The sequence below is a fragment of the Lactuca saligna genome, chromosome 8, assembly GCF_052625555.1.
Source record: "Lactuca saligna cultivar CGN05327 chromosome 8, ASM5262555v1, whole genome shotgun sequence".
Classification (NCBI taxonomy): domain Eukaryota; kingdom Viridiplantae; phylum Streptophyta; class Magnoliopsida; order Asterales; family Asteraceae; genus Lactuca; species Lactuca saligna.
Genome location: NC_136424.1, coordinates 132,005,133 through 132,026,645, shown reverse-complemented (window position 1 = coordinate 132,026,645; position 21,513 = coordinate 132,005,133). Strand labels below are relative to the sequence as shown.

General features: G+C 38.7%; 1 protein-coding gene and 1 long non-coding RNA gene across 4 annotated transcripts; both read left to right on the top strand.

Annotated features, from left to right (window-relative positions):
* Positions 1-228: 228 nt before the first annotated feature.
* Positions 229-11,163, top strand: LOC145010754 (uncharacterized). Of its 2 annotated transcripts, XR_013663895.1 has the most exons (4): positions 229-1,052; positions 1,472-1,518; positions 1,635-1,747; positions 10,963-11,163. It is a non-coding gene; the product is annotated as an uncharacterized LOC145010754 (long non-coding RNA). The 2 variants fall into 2 exon arrangements; XR_013663896.1 differs by lacking the exon at positions 1,635-1,747.
* Positions 11,164-13,508: 2,345 nt separating this feature from the next.
* On the top strand, positions 13,509-15,542 carry LOC145010753 (UPF0481 protein At3g47200-like). Of its 2 annotated transcripts, XM_078969282.1 has the most exons (3): positions 13,509-13,640; positions 13,757-15,146; positions 15,223-15,542. In XM_078969282.1, the coding sequence occupies exon 2, from the start codon at positions 13,786-13,788 to the stop codon at positions 15,112-15,114; it is 1,329 nt and encodes a 442-aa protein (XP_078825408.1). In that variant the 5' UTR covers positions 13,509-13,640; positions 13,757-13,785; the 3' UTR covers positions 15,115-15,146; positions 15,223-15,542. The 2 variants fall into 2 exon arrangements, with proteins under 2 accessions (XP_078825408.1, XP_078825407.1); XM_078969281.1 differs by lacking the exon at positions 13,509-13,640 and having other exon boundaries at positions 13,678-15,146.
* The last annotated feature ends 5,971 nt before the right edge of the window (positions 15,543-21,513 follow it).

Here is a 21,513-nt window from a genome sequence, read left to right as displayed (position 1 = left end):
AATTCTTGTTTGAAAATTTTATATATATATATATATATATACCATCTTATAAAGCATACATAATCAATATCTTAATTACAATTTTTAAAGCCTAAGGTACAAATATTTTTGCATGTTATCTTAAAAATCAAGGGGATAAGATCTTGACCCTCCATTATCAATCCAATGGTCTAAGTTACATCCCCACACTCACACGGATCGACCTCACATCTCTAACTAGGTGGGAAATTCAATTTTTTTTTAAATCTGAATGAACCCAAAAGGCGTCTCTCTGTCTTTCTTCATTGTTCTCAAGAAACTCATCTCGATGTTAGCCAAAAGCATCCCACTGTAACATCGCACATCACTCACCACCTGATACCTCCAACTCCATCGTCATCTTCCTCTATTTCCCCCAAGAAAAACCCTCAACGCCACCGTCATCTTCACCTTTAATCATCATGAAAACCTTTAGGGTTTGGAAGAAGACGTTGAAACTCTAGATGGAAGAACGCAAAGACACTTTAAATCATAAAACCTAGCTTCTCCATCACTGAACCATCTTCTCTATCTGATTTTATTTTGTGATTTTTAATGGTATGCTATGTTTCTTCCATAAATTCCAGAGGTTCTATGGCTTTTGATTGTTCATAGCTTTTGTGATTTCTAAGTATTTTAAGAAATTCCAACGTACGTTGTTTCTTCCTGGCACAATTTTTGCGATTTTGAGGTGCTGAGGAAATGCCTTCTTAGCTTCTGAAACCTATTCGATTTTGTTGTAGGCTGTCTGAATAGCCTTTTTCTGATTGTTCTTACACTCACATTTGATTTGAAGCTTAGTTTTAACCATTATTTTGGATTTGGTTCTTAGTAAATTAATTAGGTCATGAACTTGAAAGTTGTTATATGTTGATAGAGAGAATTAGTAAATCGTCAAATCAAAGGTATTATTTAAAAATTCATAATTTTTTTTTTATCTATTTTACCATTTCTAAATTATTTCCAGTCTTAGATTTGACCACTAAAAGTTGTGTTGATATTAATTAGGTGCAGGTATGGAAGCCTTTAACGAGGTATGAAACATCATTATTACTAATTTTTATATTGAAGTGTATACATGGAACCTCTTATTTTCTATCATAAATATGATCCCCGAGTTTTGTCTATGAAATTAATGGTATGGAATACTGAATATTGCTAAATGTGGTATGGAAGCATGATTCCTTAATGGTGTTTGGTCGAAAACATTGCTGGTTTGGTTGAATCATTATTCAATATATCTCATTTTCATATGAAAAAAATCATAAAAAAAAAATCTTGCCATTCAGCATCTAGAGTTTGCACATCTGCCATATACCAAACATCAAATTGCTTATCTACACTCATCAAGAAAAAAACCACAAAAGTGAAACAACATCAAATTGCACATCTTCCACATACCATATATATTTTTCTTCATGATTGACTTCAAAGTTTATGTTTATTTTTTTAGATCTGATGAAGGGGTGTGATTAAATGCTATAGAAATACTTATTGAAGGTAGTGGCCCTTTTTCTTAACTCTTCACATATTGGCAAAGTTCTTTTTTACATGATATCATTATAAAATTCAAACTTAAAAGTAAATCATGTGTTTATGGAACTTTTTACCCATAGAAATGGCATTGTACCTTCAAGCATGCTTGAGGACCTCCATCATGTTGGATATTAACATGCTTGAGGACCTCCATCATGTTGGATATCTAGCACATAATGCGTACATTATTGAGGTACTTTGATTTACTTTTTATTACATCCTATGTTGAATATGGGAGACAGAGCAACTTTAATTTACTTTTTATTGATAAACAAAAAATAAAAGAAAACAAAATTGTTTTTATTAATTCTTCCGCATGTTCTTTTATTTCTTTATATGTATGGTGTTATTTTGGGAGAAAGGATACTTCTTGGAGTGTGTTTTTTTCCTCTATGTGCAAGATCTACTAAGTCAACTGTAACAGCGTAAAATTTAAAACAATTTTTCATTTAATTTTTAATAAAACATTGCATTATTTAATTTTCTAAAAGTCAAATATCCAATGTTTCCACAAAATATATAACATAATCCATAACCCAAGATCTCAAAAACATGACATCTGCAAGTGTGTAGTGATCAAACTGGCGCCTTCCCGCGATCCTCGCTAGTACCTGAAACACATAACACATAACACTGTAAGCATGAATGCTTAGTGAGTTCCCCAAAATACCACATACTGCACATACGCCTTTCCAGGCCATAGGATCTTCTGATCCAAGTGACTTAGGGGATTTCCATCCTAGACTTTGTTGACCTTCCGGTCTATATCATCTTGACCTTCCGGTCCACATCATACTCATATAACATATCACATATAACTTACATCATACACATAAGACCTTTCGATCACACATAACTACCCCATCGTGTAAGGCATAGTGAGAAGACTCACCTCGCTGATGTCGGATAATCACTCGTGCCCAATCTCCCGACCTATCGTCCTCCTATATCATAAGTACAACTCTCATTAATACTTTCCTGACTTTGTGTGATTACTAGTATCAAGTCAACACTAGTCAACCCTAGTCAGCATTGGTCAACGGTCAACCTTTGACCCGACTCGTCGAGTGCCTTCGGGAAACTTGGTGAGTTCCATCGCGTTCTCACATCCTCTAGATCCCTTCTGACTGATCGAGTCATTCCCGAACCCGGCGAGTCACCAACTGTGTGATTTACATGGAAACCCTAACCCTACTCATCGAGTTTGTTCTTTGACTTGGTGAGTCTATCCCATGCACAAACCAAACTAACCTCCTGAGGTCAGATCCGTTCCGTTAATCCATAGATCCGACCTTCCCAAGCATGATAATCACGTAAAGTCCATATCTTGATACACAAACAACATCTATTTGATCCTATATGATGTTTTAGCCCCATTTATCATAACCCATGGTCAAAACCCCCATTGATCTTCATAAAACTTGATGAGTAAGGCTCTCTGGACCTCTATAGATCCAGATCTAAAGCCTCATCACAAATAGGGGCTAATTGGACATCAAATCTACCCAATAAAGGGTCCAAGAAACCCTAAATCCATATGATCATCATAACAACAGAAGGGGAGCCAAAATATTACCTCAAATGTGATGTTCTGAGCTCCAAATCCACAGAATGTCCACCTCCTTTACTTCCTCTTGGCTAGAACCTCCTTTTCCTTGCTAAACAATACTTTAAAGGTCAACAATGGCTTCCTCTCTCTCCCAAAAAGCTCAAGTGATCTAGGGTTTCTCTCAAGGGACATATAGATGCAAATGACGGCCCTAAGGGCCTTTAAATAGGTCTTAAACCTGAGAGATTAGGGTTTCATTAAACAGCGCGGACTTGCCGAGTCTGGTCATCAATCCAGATGAGAATTCACGACCCTACCCGGCGAGTCTAAGCACCAACTCGCCGAGTCCCTCCACAAACTCCAAAAATAAATAAATAAAATAATATAACTGGGAATCCAGATGTTACAATTCTCCCCCACTAGAATCAGACTTCGTCCTCGAAGTCTTACTCTGCAAACAACTTTGGATGCTGCTCACGTGTCTCACGCTCCGGCTCCCAAGTTAACTCTGACCCCTTCTGATGCTGCCACTGGACCTGCACCAGAGACACTTCCTTGTTCCTCAGAACTTTGATCTTCCGATCCCTAATAGCCACCGGTCTCTCAACATCGTTCAGGCTCGCATCCACCTGAATATCCTCTAATGGTACCACTTCCGACTCGTTGGCTATACACTTTCTCAGTTGAGATGTGTGAAAGGTGCCATGAATCTGACCCAACTCTGCAGGTAGTTCCAACCGATAGGCTACCCTGCCTACCCTCGCGATCACCCTGAAAGCACCAATATATTGAGGTCCCAGCTTGCCTCTCTTCCTGAATTGAATCACTCCTTTCCAAGGAGAGACCTTCAGGAGTACAAAGCTGCCGACCTGAAATTCGAGCTCGGACTGGCACCTATCCGCATAACTCTTCTGGCGACTCTGAGCGGTCAGTAACCCCTGCCTCACCTACTGTATATGCTCTTTCGTTTGAAGCACAATTTCTGTACTACCCATCACACGTTGCCGTACCTCTCCCCAGCAGATAGGAGTCTAACACCTCCTCCCATACAACAACTCAAAGGGTGGCATACCAATGCTCAAATGATGGTTCCTGTTGTAGGAAAACTCTACCAAGGGAAAATACGTGTCCCAAATCCCGCCAAAATCCAACACACATGCTCGGAGCATGTCCTCGAGTGTCTGAATCGTCCGTTCACTCTGCCCTTCAGTCTGTGGGTGGTATGCGGTACTAAAATGTAGCCTCGTACCCAATTGCTCATGAAATTTCTTCCAGAATCTGGAAGTAAAACGCACATCTCGATCTGAGACAATCTAGATCGGTACTCCATGCCACAATACCACTTCCCTCACGTACACCTCTGCCAACCTCTCAGCGGAAGAGCTCTCACTGATAACAAGGAAGTGAGCGCTCTTCGTCGACCTGTCTACAATCACCCAAATTGCATCGACGCCCCTTGCAGTCCTCGGCAATTTGGTGACAAAATCCATAGTAATTTGTTCTCACTTCCACTCGGGAACCTCTAATGGCTGCAACTTACCATGCGGTCTCTGGTGCTCGGCCATAACCCTACAATAGGTTAGGCACCTCTCAACGAACCACGTGACGTCCCTCTTCATACAGGGCCGCCAATACTCCCTCTTCAGGTCCAAATACATTTTAGTGGCCCCGGGATGGATCGAGAACCTCGATCTATGCGCCTCCTCCATCAAAATGGTATGCATCCCGCCCACAAACGGTACCGAAATCCAAACCTGAAAAGTCATAAGCCCTCGGCTATCGGTAACAAACTCCGACACCTGCCCGATAACCCTCTCTCTCTTACGATTCTCCGGTCTCACTGCCTCAGCCTGGGCCCCTCGAATGGTGTCCAACACCGAAGTCATCACTGTCAATCTCATACAAATATCTCGTACTGGGTCATTTTCTGCTCTATGACTCAGGGCGTCGTCTACCACATTAGCTTTAACCGGGCGGTATAGGATCTCACAATCATAACCCTTTACCACATCCAACCAACTCCTCCGCCGCATGTTCAAGTTGGGATGATCCATCAAGTACTTCAAACTCTTGTGGTCCGTGTATATGGTACACCGAACCCCATACAAATAGTGACGCCAAATCTTGAGGGCGAACACTACTCCAGATCGTGAGTGGGACACCTCACCTCATGAGGCTTTAGCTTCCTCGATGCATACGCTATCACATGCCCCCTCTGCATGAGCACTGCACCTAGCCCGGATATAGATGCGTCGCAATAAACCACGAAATCATCAACTCCCTCTCGGAGGGATAGCACCGGGGCTTCACACAACTTCTGGCAAAGAGTCTCAAACGAGGTCTGCTGCTCTGGACCCCATGAGAAAGCAATACCCTTCCGGGTCAAACTAGTGAGTGACACTGCAATCTTGGAGAAATTCTGAATGAATCTCTGATAATAACCGGCCAACCCCAGAAAACTCCTAATATCGGAGGCAGACTTCGGTACCTCCCAGCTCATCACTGCCTCAATCGTGGCCGGATCGACCAATATCCCTTTCTGGTTAACGAGAAATCACACTTGGAGAATTTGGCGTAAAGCCTCTCCGATCTCAAAACTCCGAGGATCTCTCTCAAATGTTCCTCATGCTGTTCTCTGGATCTCGAATACACCCATATGTCGTCAATGAACACGATCACCGGGTGATCCAATACACACTTTGTTCATGAGATGCATGAACACCGCCGGTGCATTGGTGAGCCCGAAAGGCATCACCATGAACTCGTAATGCCCGTAACGAGTCTTGAACGTTGTCTTCTGGATGTCCTCATCTCGCACCCTCACCTGATGATATCCCGACCTCAAATCGATCTTGGAGAACCAAGATGCTCCCTGCAACTGATCGAACAAATCGTCGATCCTCGGCAAATGGTAACGGTTCTTGACCGCCAGCTTGTTCAATTCCCTGTAATCAATGCACATCCGGTGTAAGCCATCCTTTTTCTTAACAAAAAGGACAGGCGCTTCCCATGGTGAACTGCTCGACCTAATAAATCCCTTCCATAGCAACTCCTGAAGCTGCGAGGATAACTCATGCATCTCTAGAGGCGCAAGGCGATAAGGAGCCTTCGCGATAGGCGTAGCCCCCGGAACCAAATCGATGTTGAACTCAACCTGCCTCTCAGGAGGCACACCTGGTAACTCTTCCAGAAATACATCCGGGAACTCACGCACTATCGGAACCTCATCTACTGACCTCAGTCTCTCTTAATCAACTCTCGCATCCATCATATATGCTACAAATCCCTTACAGCCCTACTGTAGACTCTGCCTCGCTCTAGCGGCTGAACAAAATGTCGACCCAGAATGCGTACCCTCGCCGTACACTGTAAGAACTCCCTTACTAGGGTCTCGTATGGTAACCAGCTATCTCTCTCAGTCGATAACCGCTCCAAACTTGCTCAACCAGTCCATGCCCACGATGACACAGACATCTCCCATCGCAATAGGAACCAGATCAAGTGGAAACCCAACGCCGAAAATCTCGAGTACACACCCTCGGATCACCTCGGTGGCATACACCGCTCTCTCATCAGCTATAGAAACTCTCAGAGGTCGACTCAACGCCTTTCGACTAATACTGATGTGCTGACTAAAAGCCAAAGATACAAAAGATCGACTCGCACCTGAGTCAAATAACACCAAGGCAGGTACAAAATTCACAAGAAAAGTACCTACGCATATCCTAATATAAGCACAATATCTCAACATAAAAGTAAATATATAATAGAATACAAACTAGCCACGACGTCAGGTGCTGCACGAACCTCCTCCCCTGTCAGCCGGAACGCCCTCCCTTGTGCCTTTGGCGCCTCGGCCTTCACCAGCCGACCCTTACTAGCTCTCGCAGTAGCAGGGGAAGATCCCTGAGATGCTCCCTGTGTCATACCTCGCAACTGTGGACATTCCGCCTTCTGGTTCCGGGTCTGGTTGCAATGAAAGCAGACCACGAATCCCTTGGGGCAATCCCTGGCGATATGCCCCTCCTTGCCACACTTGTAGCAAGCACCAGCCCTACAAACTCCATCATGACCCTTGCCGCACTTTCCGGAAGTGTAGCCCTTCTGACCCCCAGACCTCGAATCGGCAGGCTTGGCCCGCTTGGCTGCCGGTTGAGACTGTGTCGGCTGCCGATCCATCCTCTGAGACTCGGCCTCCTCCCTGGCTTGCGTCTCTAACTCAATCTCCCTCTTCCAGGCATTTTCCTGAAGCTCGGCAAATGTCCGGTATGATGAGTTTGCCACAAACTCACGAATGTCACTCCTCAGAATGCTCAGATATTGGCTCATATGTGCCTGCTCGGTCGACACGTCCTCAGGACAGAACATCACCCTCTCGTGAAACATCCGGGTAATCACAATAAATGACTCAGTACCCTGCTTGAGGGTCAAGAACTCTTGAGCTGAACGCTCCCTTTCCACCGGGGGGAACGTACTCGTCACGAAACATAGTGGTGAACCTCTCCCAGGTCACCGCAACAAGCTCTGCTGAAGAATAGCGCATTGTCACGAACTTCCACCAGTCCTTCGCCCCCAAGCAAAGCTGGTTCAGTGCAAACCGAACTCTCAGATGCTCCAGACATGAACATGTGTAGAAGCACCCCTCTATGTCAGAAATCAATCGCATCGCGGCTATCGGATCCTGAGTCCCGTCAAATTCTGGTGGCTTCGTGTTGCTGAACTCCCGGTACAACAACGAGTCACCCCCATGCGGCCTGGCAGCAGCAACGGCCGCAGTGGCTGCTGCAACAGCAGCATCAGAAAGAGCAGCATACCGTTCATCAAAAGTCTCAATCAAGGTGGTCTTAATAGACCCGAACATCTCTGGAATCTCAGCCTTAATGGTCGCAACCACCTCCTCCTGGATGATCCTACAGATCTCCTCATCACTCGTCCAGCTGATCTCTGGTGTGTGGCGTGTCGCAACCATGATCTACCTCTGAAATACAACATAAAGAAATATCAGGGACTCGCTCGAGTATACACTCGATAACCCCACCCTACTTGTTCCTTGGTACCCTAAGGATTCTTACTCGGACTTTGCGCTGACCCGGTGTCTTCAGTAGTACGGGCCCAATACTACTGTCCACACCGCATCAGCATCCACCCCAAGTCCTCCTCCAAGGATCCCAAATCACAAGTACTCTATCTCTTCTCACATATAAACTACCCTTCGGTAGACTCTCATAGCACCTCACTGATACCTACTTACTCTAAAGCATCTTATGGCAGCAGAAATCTTCCTAGACTAAGGCATCACAAATCAGGCCACTCTAGTCCTAATATGAATACCTAGCCTACTCTAGCATGCATAGCACATTTCAATATATCTCATAACATAAAATGTAAGGGTATTTTGGGAAATCACCGTTCGGGCGCTGGCTGATTGTACACACTGCTCACTTGCGTATCCTTTCAATTCTTTTATTTTTCAGAAAAATTGTTTATCTTATGAAAAATCTCTCAAATCCTCAGTTTGAGTTCAAATACACCCGAAGGTGAATCCGAATCCCTCAAACCAAGGCTCTGATACCAATTTGTAACACTGTAAAATTTAAAACAAATTTTCATTTAATTTTTAATAAAACATTTCATTATTTAATCTTCCAAAAGTCAAATATCCAATGTTTCCACAAAATACATAACATAATCCATAACCCAAGATCTCAAAAACATGACATCTGCAAGTGTGTACTAATCAAGTTGGCGCCTTCCCGCGATCCTCGCTAGTACCTGAAACACATAACGCATGTAAGCACCAATGCTAAGTGAGTTCCCCAAAATACCACACACTGCACATACGCCTTTCCAGGCCATAGGATCTTCCGATCAAAGTGTCTCAGGGGATTTCCATCCCAGACTCTGTTGACCTTCCGGTCCATATCATCTTGACCTTCTGGTTCACATCATACTCATATAACATATCACATATAACTTACATCACATATACATCATACATATAAGACCTTTCGGTCACACATAATTACCGCATCGGGTAAGTCAGTGAGAAGACTCACCTCGCTGATGTCGGATAATCACTCGTGCCCAATCTCCCAACGTATCGTCCTCCTATATCATAAGTACAACTCTCATTAATACTTTCCTGACTTTGTGTCATTACTAGTATCAAGTTAACACTAGTCAACCCTGGTCAACGATCAACCTTTAACCCGACTCGTCGAGTGCCTTCGGGCAACTCAGCGAGTTCCATCGCGTACTCACTTCCTTTAGATCCCTTCTGGCTCACCGAGTCATTCCCTAACCAGACGAGTCACCAACTGTGTGATTTACGGGGAAACCCTAACCCTACTCGCCGAGTCTGTTCTTTGACTCGGCGAGTCCATCCCATGCGCAAACCAAACTGACCTCCTGAGGTCAGATCCATTCCATTAATCCATAGATCCGACCTTCCCAAGCATGATAATCACGTAAAGTCCATATGTTGATGCACAAACAACATCTATTTGATCCTATATGATGTTTTAGCCCCATTTATCATAACCCATGGTCAAAATCCCCATTTATCTTCATAAAGCTTGATGAGTAATGCTCTCTGGACCTCTATGGATCAAGATCTAAAGCCTCATCACAAATAGGGACTAATTGGACATCAAATCTAGACAATAAAGGGTCCAACAAACCCTAAATTCGTATGATCATCATAACAACAGAAGGAGAGCCAAAATATTACCTCAAATGTGATGCTTTGAGCTCCAAATCCACAGAATGTCCACCTCCTTTGCTTCCTCTAGGCTAGAACCTCCTTTTCCTTGCTAAACAATACTTCAAAGGTCAACAATGGCCTCCTCTCTCTCCCAAAACGCTCAAGTGCTCTAGGGTTTCTCTCAAGGGACTGATAGATGCAAATGACGACCCTAAGGGCCTTTAAATAGGTCTCAAACCCGAGAGATTAGGGTTTCATTAAACAACGCGGACTCACCGAGTCCACCCATGAACTCGCCGAGTCCGATCATAAATCCGGATGAGAATTCGTGACCCTACTCGGCAAGTCTAAGCACCAACTCGCCAAGTCCCTCCACAAACTCCAAAAATAAATGAATAAAATAATATACCTGGGAATCCGGATGTTACATCAACAAAGAATCTGTTGTGAATCTATTTTGTAATAATCTGCTCATAGTGAAATTACATGACATGATGTTGCTGACGTGTAAAAGTTCATGGTTTAAAAGCTCTGGTGTTGTCAACTCTTGACAATTTTGCCCTTGGAGTCCATAACCTGGGCTTGAACTCATCATGGGATAGTTGCTCGGAACCAAATTAGTCATGTGGTATACAAACAAAATAAATTCAAATTATAGGAATACTTAAGAAAATATGCCAAGGGTATTTTGGTCTAAATCGTGTAACCCTTGGTTGTTGTCTAAAAGTACATGTTGCTGCTGCTGAGTTTGGTGAGGTATCTGGAAAAATCAACATTTTTTTTGTAATTTTATTAGTATTCTCCTACCTGGAATCTGGAAATGTTTCAGGCTAAATATGATTATATTTGAAAGTACATTACTATTTCATGCCACCCATTTATTGCAATGTACATTGAAAGTACTATGGTTTAATACAAAAAAAAAGATATATTTTATTTATGGTTGAAATGAGAGTAATAAAAGGAAAGTCTATATTTGTTAAAAGAATAAGGTATATTTCTATTTTCTGTAGTTTTTAGTAAGTCCTTTTCTCTTTTCATGCATTCTTTGTCATGATTATATGATATTTTAGTCGAGGATGGTTGATGGGTGGAAGTCTTGATGTCCTTATTTTGTTAAATGTTGGACACTTGATGTGTGTTGTTTTCTGTACAGATAATCAAAAGACCCGTCTGGAAGAGTAATGGATCTCCCCTGTTGAAAAGCTTGGGACGCCCACAGTGGAAACTTTAAGTAAATATATTTCCAGGAAGCTTAAACAATAGGGTGTAAGAAAGTCATTGAGACTCTGAACATGGGAATTCATGATTTTGCTTGCATTAATATCATTATATTTATTCTTTCAGAACTTTCATATTTTTATTCTTATATTTTTAAGTTTGTTATAATTTTACATTTATTTGAGAAGACAAGATACAAGTTATAAGGCATTAAGTACAACTGTGAAATTTACAGACTTTTTAAATCCAAAAGGGTAGTAAATTGAAACCCAAATTCCCCTGGCAAATTTGATAAGCTAACATGAATTAAGGAAACATACATATATTAAAACTATAGTATAATATGAAATATGGAAACGTGGAAAACCAAATAAAAAAGATGTGATCACATTATTTTTTTTATGTATTATGTATTTGACAACCGAAAATAAACAAAATCTATTAAAATTTTAAAGTTGTACAAAAGTTTGAGATGTAGTATTGTAAACCAAAGAAAAGCTTCAATAAAAGAAAAATGAAAGATGGCATGTAGCTTTGTTTTTGCTATCGAGAAAAAATGGTGAATTTGGATCATTTAATTGTTAGAAAAACATCAAAAACCATTATGTTGTCAAATGTTGAAATAAATTAATCTAAATTATTAGAATTTCCAAACTGAATGATAATGACAGTCGTAGATATTTTGATAGATATAAAAAATACCATTATACATATTTTATAACTAACTATAAAAACATAAACGACACAAAGACTATTCAAATTTGTTTTATGTTTGGCTCAATTTTGTTTTCTCCTAAAATCCTATAGTCTAAACTAGAATTTCAATTTTCTAAATGTAATTTCATGGTCTTTCCAATAAAAAAATTTATAAAATTTGATTTATTTCATATTTCAAAATCGTCAAACCTAAAGTTCAAAAAAACTTAAAATCAGATATTTACCAAATTATTTAAACTATGGATGTATCATTCTTTTATAATTCAGTTTCTAAAATGCGTAAATACAAGGATTACGTTAATAAAAGTTTTACTCGTAAAACAAAAAATAAAATACATAAAAGGATTTTTATATTTCAAGAATATATAAGATTATTAAATAAAATAACAATCACTAACCTATGTTGCCGATTTAGCGAGTCATGTAACTTTTTTGTTATTCTTGCATGTTGATAAAATTCTAATGATAAAATTCTAATCATGTTTAAAAAAAACATTTGAAAGAAAACTATTTAAAACACTAAATATATTTGAAACATGTCAAAATGAATCTAATTGTACAGTCAGTGATTGAAAGAAAACTATTTGAAACAGGTCGAAAAGAATCTAATTGTTGTCACGAAACTATTCATGTAAACGAAAATAAACGTCAACTAAATACTTTCCTTTTAACCTAAACAAGAAACAAACTTATACCTTCAAGCAAAAACAACAATGGCTAGAGAAACGAAACGTTTTGAAGCATGCCAAAAGAAAAGCAATTGCCGCCTACAAACTACTTTTAAAAATGAAACAGATTGCCGCCGCTGCATTGCGCGGGTCCACTACTAGTGTGTGTGTATATTTATATATATATATATATATATATATATATATATATATATATATATATATATATATATAGCGATGATTATTTTGTGGTCGGTACCTGCTTTTTTATTTTGTAATTTAATGACCATTATTTTTAGTCACCAATAGTTGTTATGATATGAAAGAAATATGTTCTAATTTTATTCTCCGTTTAGTTACCGATTTAGTGGGTACCACATAAAATTGGTCATTAAATTTATAGGATTACCAAAATTAATTGACGACTTAATGTGTGGTGACTAAATTATCTTGTTAGAGACCAAATTTTAGTAGTCACTAACAAAATTGGTCACTAATAATGATTTTTCTTGTAGTGTTTGTTGGTGCCGTGATATGACCTTTTAGTGTGGTTTAGGTAACCACATCATTAAATGATGGTATTTAATGGTGCTTAGTTTGTTGTTGCGGTTGAATCTGGTACTAATTAGTTATTATAAGGGAAAATGATTTAGGACGTTAACTACATTTTATTCGTGTTCACATATTGGCAACTTTTTTTTTGTACATAATAAAGCAACTAACTTATTTTAACTGTTTAAATTACACCAATATTACCGGCTAATATATGTTTTAACCGGTAACTCAAAGGGAAAATGACTTAGGAGGGTAACTACCTCTTATGCGTGTTCACACTTGGCACCTAGAATTTGATGTGTGATGCCGACCCTCACGACCTTCTACCACCCCAACACCATTTGGCACAATGTTGAGGGTGCATGAAGGGATGACCACACCCATATAAAAGGGTTCACGGGGCACCATGACATCTCAACATCAAGGGGGGGGGATGTGTCACGTCCTAAAACCCGACCATTTCAGCATCGTGGTTGATGGGTGATCAGGTGTGCTTTAATGAAAGCAAGGCGCGCAAGTCTATTTCTTCAGATTTATAACAAAGCCCTCTAATATTTGAATGTATATGACTGAATGTGAACACTAATATGAAGTCCAACACTCAGGACTCGTACCATGTACTACGTCAATTATGGATATGGGGCCAAAATTTAATATTCAAGCTACCTTCAAGGTACATCTTCCGCTCAAAATTTTGCTAGCTAATTAAATATTTACCATGATAAGTTGATTATTCCTTCTTTCAAGCTTGTAATCTGTAACCTTGTTTATTGTGATCAATTCGTGTAGCTATATCCTACAAGTCTGCAGTCATCAGCATGGGAGCAGAAGCTGGCGATTATGGAAGAAATAGCGTTCACGAGTCTATCAGATTACTGATAGAAGGTGAATCAATAAGACGGGGTCAATTCGAACAAACTAATGTCACAATTTGCATGGTACCTGATACGCTCAGAAATCTCAACCCAACCGCGTATACACCTCTAATAGTCTCAATTGGTCCTCTTCACAAAGAGAACCAACATCTAAGAGCTATTGAGGTGCAAAAAGTGACTTACATGTATAGACTATTTCTTCGAACTAAGGAAACCACGGGGAAGGCTATAGAGCAAATAAGTTATGATTGCGCACAAGAATTGCTTGGGCTTCTAACACGTGCAAGAGCATGCTATGCACCAAGTCTTACAAACTATGAAGATTTCAAGCTGGCTGAAATGATGGTTATTGATGGTTGTTTTATACTTGAACTTCTCTACACGTTCAAGTATGGAATTGGAGAGGGTGATCCAATTTTCGACAATATTCTGGTGATGCGCGACATTCAACACGACCTGCTGCTTCTAGAAAATCAAATGCCTTTCTTTATCCTTGAAAAACTGTTTACGATCAATATTTTTGATTGCACTTCGTTAACTGACCTTGTCTTTTATTTCTTCAAGGACATGAATATCATAAATAATAGCCAACTTACCACAATTGATGGAACAGACACAGTAGAGCCTTGTCATATCCTTGGCCTTCTTCAACGCTGCTACAGGCCTGGAGCTACTATGCGTGGCCGATTTCCAAATATCTCTTACTCTGCAACTGAAATAGTTCGTGCGGGAGTCAAATTCAAGGCACAAACCGAAGAATATTCTCCGCTAGCAGTGAAATTTATACAACCCTCTGTTGTTCCGGGGTTGGGTGCTCTATTTGTTAGAGAAACCTGTTTCAAAATTCCAGTCTTATGCATCAAAGACACCACCGCGTCGTTCTTGAGGAATCTCATTGCCTATGAACAGTGCTACCCATTCAGTCGTCATTATGTTACCTCTTTCGCCTTCCTCATGGACAGGCTTATTGACACTAAAGATGATGTTTCGTTGCTTGTGAGAGCAAAAGTCCTTCAACATAAACTGGGAGCCATCGAAGATGTTACGAATCTCTTCAACAATATTTGCAAAGGTGTTGTCCTTCGGGAATTTTATTACACTGAGGAATGGAGACAATTGGATAGATATTGCAAGCGTTTCCGGCCTAGCATATTAATTTTATTGAATCGCCTCTATAGAAGTACTACGTGGAAAACGTTGTCAGTCATTGCTGCTATCATCGTTTTCACCCTAACGTTACTTCAGACTATCTATACTGTTAGAAATGTTTGAGATGTTAGAGACCAATTTGAAGATTGACTAAAGTAAGTTCTCTCAACTTGTTGGGTTTTGAAATTTTCTTTTGAGCTTACATATTCCGTTTTTTGTTGTTGCTTCTAGGGATACTTTTGGTCATTTTAATCTGGTTGCTGTTGAAGTTTAGCTGATAGTTGGTTCTCTTGGCGTTGCCTCCGATTGGTTGCATTACTGTTACCTTTGTAGAATGTGGGTGGGTTTCGAAGGTGTTAATTATGTACTGGAGTGCTATTGGTGTTTGATTTTTCTTGTTAATTCCCTGTGTTGAAGGAGATTAGTTGTCTAATTGTATTATTTCTAGCATGGTCGTCTGTTTGGCTGGTTAGCATTTCCTCTACTAGTTTCTGTCAGGTGTTGTTTTTCTTCTACTAGCTATAAGATTGTGTGGTGGTTGTTCTGTTTCATATTCGTTGCATCATTTCCGACATCCAGCTGCTTTTCTTGTCTTAATATATTTGTTTCCAAGCGATTCATTTTTTTTTTTTTAAATATTATCGGAAAGTTTACTATTAACGCCTTTATTAACATTTAAAGGGTAATCGAGTATAAAACCCTTATTAACCATCTTTTTGACATAAATGACCATACATTTTTTTGGTAAAGTAAATTTATTCTCCGGAACACATTGTTGCGGAGAGATCTCCGGAATTCCGTGGTATGATTCCGCACCACGGTTCCGGAATAGATTACACTTTTTTTTCATGTGTTTTGCTTTCATTAAATGTAAAAGTTTTGCTTTTATAAAATGTATAACTTTTGGTTTTATAAAATATAAAATGCAATTAAAATGAACAAACTAATAAATACATAAACTAACACAAAAACACCTCATAATCTCCTTTGTTGTCAATCTGTTTTCGTATAATCTCCTCTGTTGTCAATCTGTTTTCGTATGTCTGAGGACTTTTCGAGGGTGACCTTGAAGCTCACAATTGGGATTGAATCAATTGGTTCGGTAACCCATTAGTTGACTCCTACTAGCACTTTGTAGATGTAAGCTTTCAGACCTATAAACAAATTTGCATTTTCCGAAAAGTGGTCGTCTTTCCAACTACTATCGTATATAGTTATTTTGAATGTTTTCAAATCCAAATAACCTAAAAACCAATGAGTTTGCGGTATGTTGATTGGGATGTAAAGCTACAAAAAAAAGGTTAGAAACAATTAATTAGTTATAAATGCTATAGTAATGTAATCTAAAAAAATTATACTGTATCACACTCTACCTAAGTTGGGTAAACGGACCCGTCAGTCATGTCATTCTAATCATATGTATCATTGTTGAAAGCTAACGGTACAATCGTCCACCGACTACCATCCGTTCTACACTCTATCAACAATGAGATCCACATCATGATGTGCTGCAAATTAATTTTTTTTGCAGTAAATTAAGTATTATTATTAGAAATGTAGTATGTAATAAACAATTAATTATATTACTTATATCTCATGACAACCATCCTATATCACTATCCGCATATAACAGCGTTCAAAACTCAAGCATCGCAAAATCGGTCAAATAATTGTAAGCAAACAACAACAAACCATCTTGTTCTTTATATATAATGTGTACAGTACGATCTACAAGATTGTCCAGCGGTGCAGGTTGTTGCAGTGCAACACCTTTCCTCTTCATTTGTATCCATGGCGACTAATATCATATGGACATAACTTTTTGGCATTTAGAATGCATAAGAGGTGCTTGTGCTAGTGTTTTGTATTCATCCAACAGAATCTCTAATACATCCGATGAGCGAATAACCGGAGACGGTTGCTCAAGGTTAACATTCAGCGCTTGTTTAGGGCCGTCATTCAGCGGCTGTTCAGGGCTAACATTCAACGGCTTTTCGGGTGTACTTATGACATAATGACCATAAACGATGAAATAATTAAAAATGTATCATCATCCCCTTCGAGGTACCAACATTATCTTTAAGAGTCTTATTGATAAGTTTTAGAACCATGACCAAAGTAACCTCAAGCTCTGGTAAACGCTTCTTCTAAGTCCGCAACTACTTGTGACATTCACGAACCTCATTATTTAATCAACCGAACCATTCTGCAAGTCACTAATAATTTGGTCATTGTCAATTGATGGGTCAGCAGCCAGTGGTGGTGGTGGTGGTGGCGAGTGAAATCTCTTCAACAATATTTGCAATGGTGTTGTACTTCGAGATTTTTATTACTCTCAGGAATGGACAAAAGTAGATGACTATTGCAATCGTTTCTGGCCTAACATATTAATTTCACTGAGAAGACTTTTTAGAAGTACTACATGGAAAACCTTAAAAGTCATTGCTGATATGATCCTATTCGTTCTAACATTACTCCAAACCAACTATACTGTTAAGTGATTTAGCTGAATTTGTTGAATTTTGAAATTTTTTATTGATGTTAATTGTTATAGATTCCTTGTTTTAGTAGTTTTTATCACCGTTGTAAAAATCTCGATTAGGTTCCGATTAATCCCTAGGCGCTACTTGACCGATTAGAGGGCGTCTAGCGGTTAATCCGTGAATACATAGTGAGTGAAACATTATAAAACAATAAAATTTTAACATTTTGAAGAAGTTTTATCTCAATGGAAACTATTTGAGGCATGATTAGTGTTGTATTAATCATATTAACCTATTTTGTTATCATATTAATGGTATCTACGAACTTTGATATGATATTAGTCATATTTATTTTTTTAAAATTCAACAAATCAGCAATTAATGGTACCCGATTAATCTCCGCCTTACCGATTAATCCCTTGACCTCAATCCACCGACTAGCTAACGTTGAACTTGTTTTGCAACCTTGGTTTTTATACATAATGTAGCAAGTTACTACCAAGTTTTTCTCCCTCAATTAAATTTTGTTACTCAAAAAGGCATGCCATGTACCTGAATATGTGTGTGAATAGAGATTTCGTTGCCGAAGTTCTTTACTTTCCAGACTACAATCCACTTAGTTTGTTCTATCTCAAAACTAGCACCGTCCCATTGCTGTATAAATGCCGAATACATTTGTTAAGTGTTAAGACCAGGGATGAGCGTGGGACAGAATCGGTACCGACCAGTACTATTTCTGATTTTCCAAAAACCGAATTTTATCAAAAGTTAATTCTGAAAACCGAACTGAATTAACATCACCGGTACCGGTTTTTGGTACTGGCACTACTACAAAAAACGCAACTCGGTATATAAGACTCGGTTATTGAAAAAACCAGGTTATATTACTCCAAAACCGGGTTTAATGAAGAGAAAGATCATATGACCCTCTTTCTAGCAATGAACCGGGTCTTATTTTATATGTAAATAGCTCAGTTTCTTCTTTAATAACCGAGTCCTTTTACATACATTAATATAACCCATTTGTAGAACGAAACCGTGTTTTATGAAAGGCTTGACACCGTCACATATATATTGCATATCCTTGTAACTTAAATTAGATGCGCTATCATTAAAACCAAAACTAGTAAAAAAAATTATTAATTTTAGAACATAACAAGTACCATCAAAAAGCAAATAAGATTCGAACCTTACTCTAGAAAAACAAATTAGATTATCACCAAAACAAAACACCAATTTCAAAGTTGAGCATATCGTGAAACAAAAATTAAAATTTTAAACTTATTAGATAACGATAAAATTATTTTTTGGAGCATAATTGCCATTACTTCGTGGGATTATTTAGTTTATTGCATCCACCATTAACGGATACATAATATCAGAGGGAAGAAAAAAGCATTTACTTATTACTATATTAGCATAGGAAAAGAAACCAAAACGAACTTGATGTGTATCTGTTATTCAGTTAAGTGTTTACTTTTAATAGCTTTACACTTCCTTTGAAATTCCACACAACTTATGATAACATATGTCAACACAAGTTTATTGTTGATTTATCATGTACAAAATCGAGATGCTCAATAGAAACAAGAAGATTGTTAGCTACAAGACAAGTATTGGTATTCTCTTGGATAACTTCTCTCTTGACTACTTTGAGACACATTTAGAGGAACACAATGACAGGAGATCAGGGGAAATCGAAAATGGTGGAGATTTTCGGAGGTATCGATGGGGAATTGGAGCAGCTCACCCATTAACGATAATGAATGGTGGATCAAGCAGATCCATCACATTCTGGATAGGAAATGTGAGTGGTTGGACTAGCGATTGGAAAAAGAGAATTAAGTTATAGGTTTAGATGATGATGTTTTGGCGGGAAATAGTGAAAGTATTCCCGCCTTCGTGTCAAAACTATATGGCACAACATATTTTAATGGAGTAAAAGTTTTGTCTCTTCTTGTAAAATTTATAGTCATTATCATTTTTATTGTGAGGGTATTTTTTGTTAGTATCTCGAGATTTCATTCCATTCATACTTGTTTTTCAAATTACCAAACAAAATGAATGAATAAGTCATTTTATTGTATAAACCAAATCAAAATAATAAAAAATCGGTACATTGCCTAATTGGTTTAATCGGTTGATTCGTTGTATTCACTTCGATAATAATAATAATGACTCATTATGTTACTTGATTTATTTTATTTGTTGCTCGTTTGAATATTACACATATGTTACGTGAACTTATTGAATCATAACAAATGCATTCTAATCTTGTCTAGCAAATGGAAATAATGTATTTTTTATCGCTTTCAAGCACTCAATCATATTTTTGTAAGATTATCTTAGTATTAGGTATACAATGTACTTAAGTTTTTGTTTTCCTACATGCATGTTATTGATATATGGTTGATGTGATTATAAATGGGGCATATTTATTGGATTCATATAATTAAACGTAAGTGATGAATATTTGGCATGCTTGAGTGGTTTCCTTAGAGTTACAGAACAAGATTTGGTGAATAATGCAAAAAACTACATACGGTGTCCTAGTATATATTGTCAAGATTGTGGTATGTAGATTTATTCCGCAAAAAACATAACATTTAATAATTTGTGGGTTAAAAGGGTATGTAAGGAATTGATTTCGACCATAAGATAGTATTGTTAAAAAATATGTTGTAGGGGATGTAACAAAATATTGTATGAACTAGGGATGAGCATGGTCTTTAACTCATCCATTAGTTGTTTTTTGGAGACCAATCATGCAACGACCGTCACTTGAGGTATTAATGATTAAATATTTATTATATTATTATTGGGCTAAATATGGATAAAAAGGACTATGGGTGTGGACTTAAGCAAGTGGGCCAAGGATTTGGGCCGCCCATAAGACGTACGCTAGGCGTAGCCTTGGTGTACGTGGGGCGTAGAGGCGCATTGGATGCGGGGGACACATGCACGTATGCGCAACGTACATTAGCATATTCCAAAACCCTAATTTTAAGGGTTTAAGATATATAAATACCCCCATTATAGCTCAAACCTAGCCTCCTTACTAGCCCCTCACCCTCAAAAACCCTAAATACCCTCTCTTATTCCATTCTTGTGTGTGTTTGGCATTTTGAATCTTAGTTTAGTGAAGAATAGCTTGGAAGAAGATAAGAGAAAAAAGGAGAAGAAGAACTTGAGTATCTTGAGCTCAAGGATCTAGGATTATCTCATATGTTGGCACTCAAAGGAGGTATAAAGTTGCCAACCTTCTCCATGTATGCTTAGATTTAAAGTAGAGATGTTTTGGATCTTTCTAGTCCCAAAAATGGAACTTTATTACTCAAACTCGTTTCTAGGTCAAGGGTTGCCACCCTTAGTAACATATGAGTTCCCTAAGCAGTAAAGATTCAATCTTTAAGGTCCATTTGTGACCATGCATGAGACCTAGCCATTTCCATGGAAGTTTATTACTATTTTCCAAGTTAGGTTCATTTGGTGGGTTGCAAACCACCAAGTAACCAACTTCATGGATTGAGACGTTGAAGAGGACTTGGATTTATGATTGTAGCCTCTAGAGTAGAGTATTAAGTGCTTAATGGGAAAACTGGCTTAGCAGGGTAGTACGATTGGCGTATCAGCCAGTACATGCAGCGTACAAGCCACATAGTAGGTACGCACTGCATACAAAGGAGTATTCCATGTGTACTCATCAGAGTTGGGTTTTCATCTTTTGGGCCTTGATGTGGGCCAACTATTGGACTTGTCAGCTATTGGGCCTTAGTGAGCCATCAAAAGTTAGATTTTAAACTAAGGACATGGTTGGGCTTATGCAAGGCCTATTTGAGAAGTTGGGCCCAATTTAGAAAATATGGCCATTAGTGGGCCTTTAATAGGCCATAAGTGGACTTAGAAAGATTAGATGGAATTGGGCCTTGATTATGGTCAAAATCAGAGTAGGGGCAAAATGGTTATTTTACCCTTAGAAGGATTATGAGTCTGTCTGACTAAGTATTTTGTATAGAGTTAACTGGGGAGTCGTGGGAGC

What these genes read in the sequence shown, in the direction of transcription:
- LOC145010753 (XM_078969282.1), top strand. Translation starts at nt 13,786, where the DNA reads ATGGGAGCAGAAGCTGGCGATTATGGAAGAAATAGCGTTCACGAGTCT.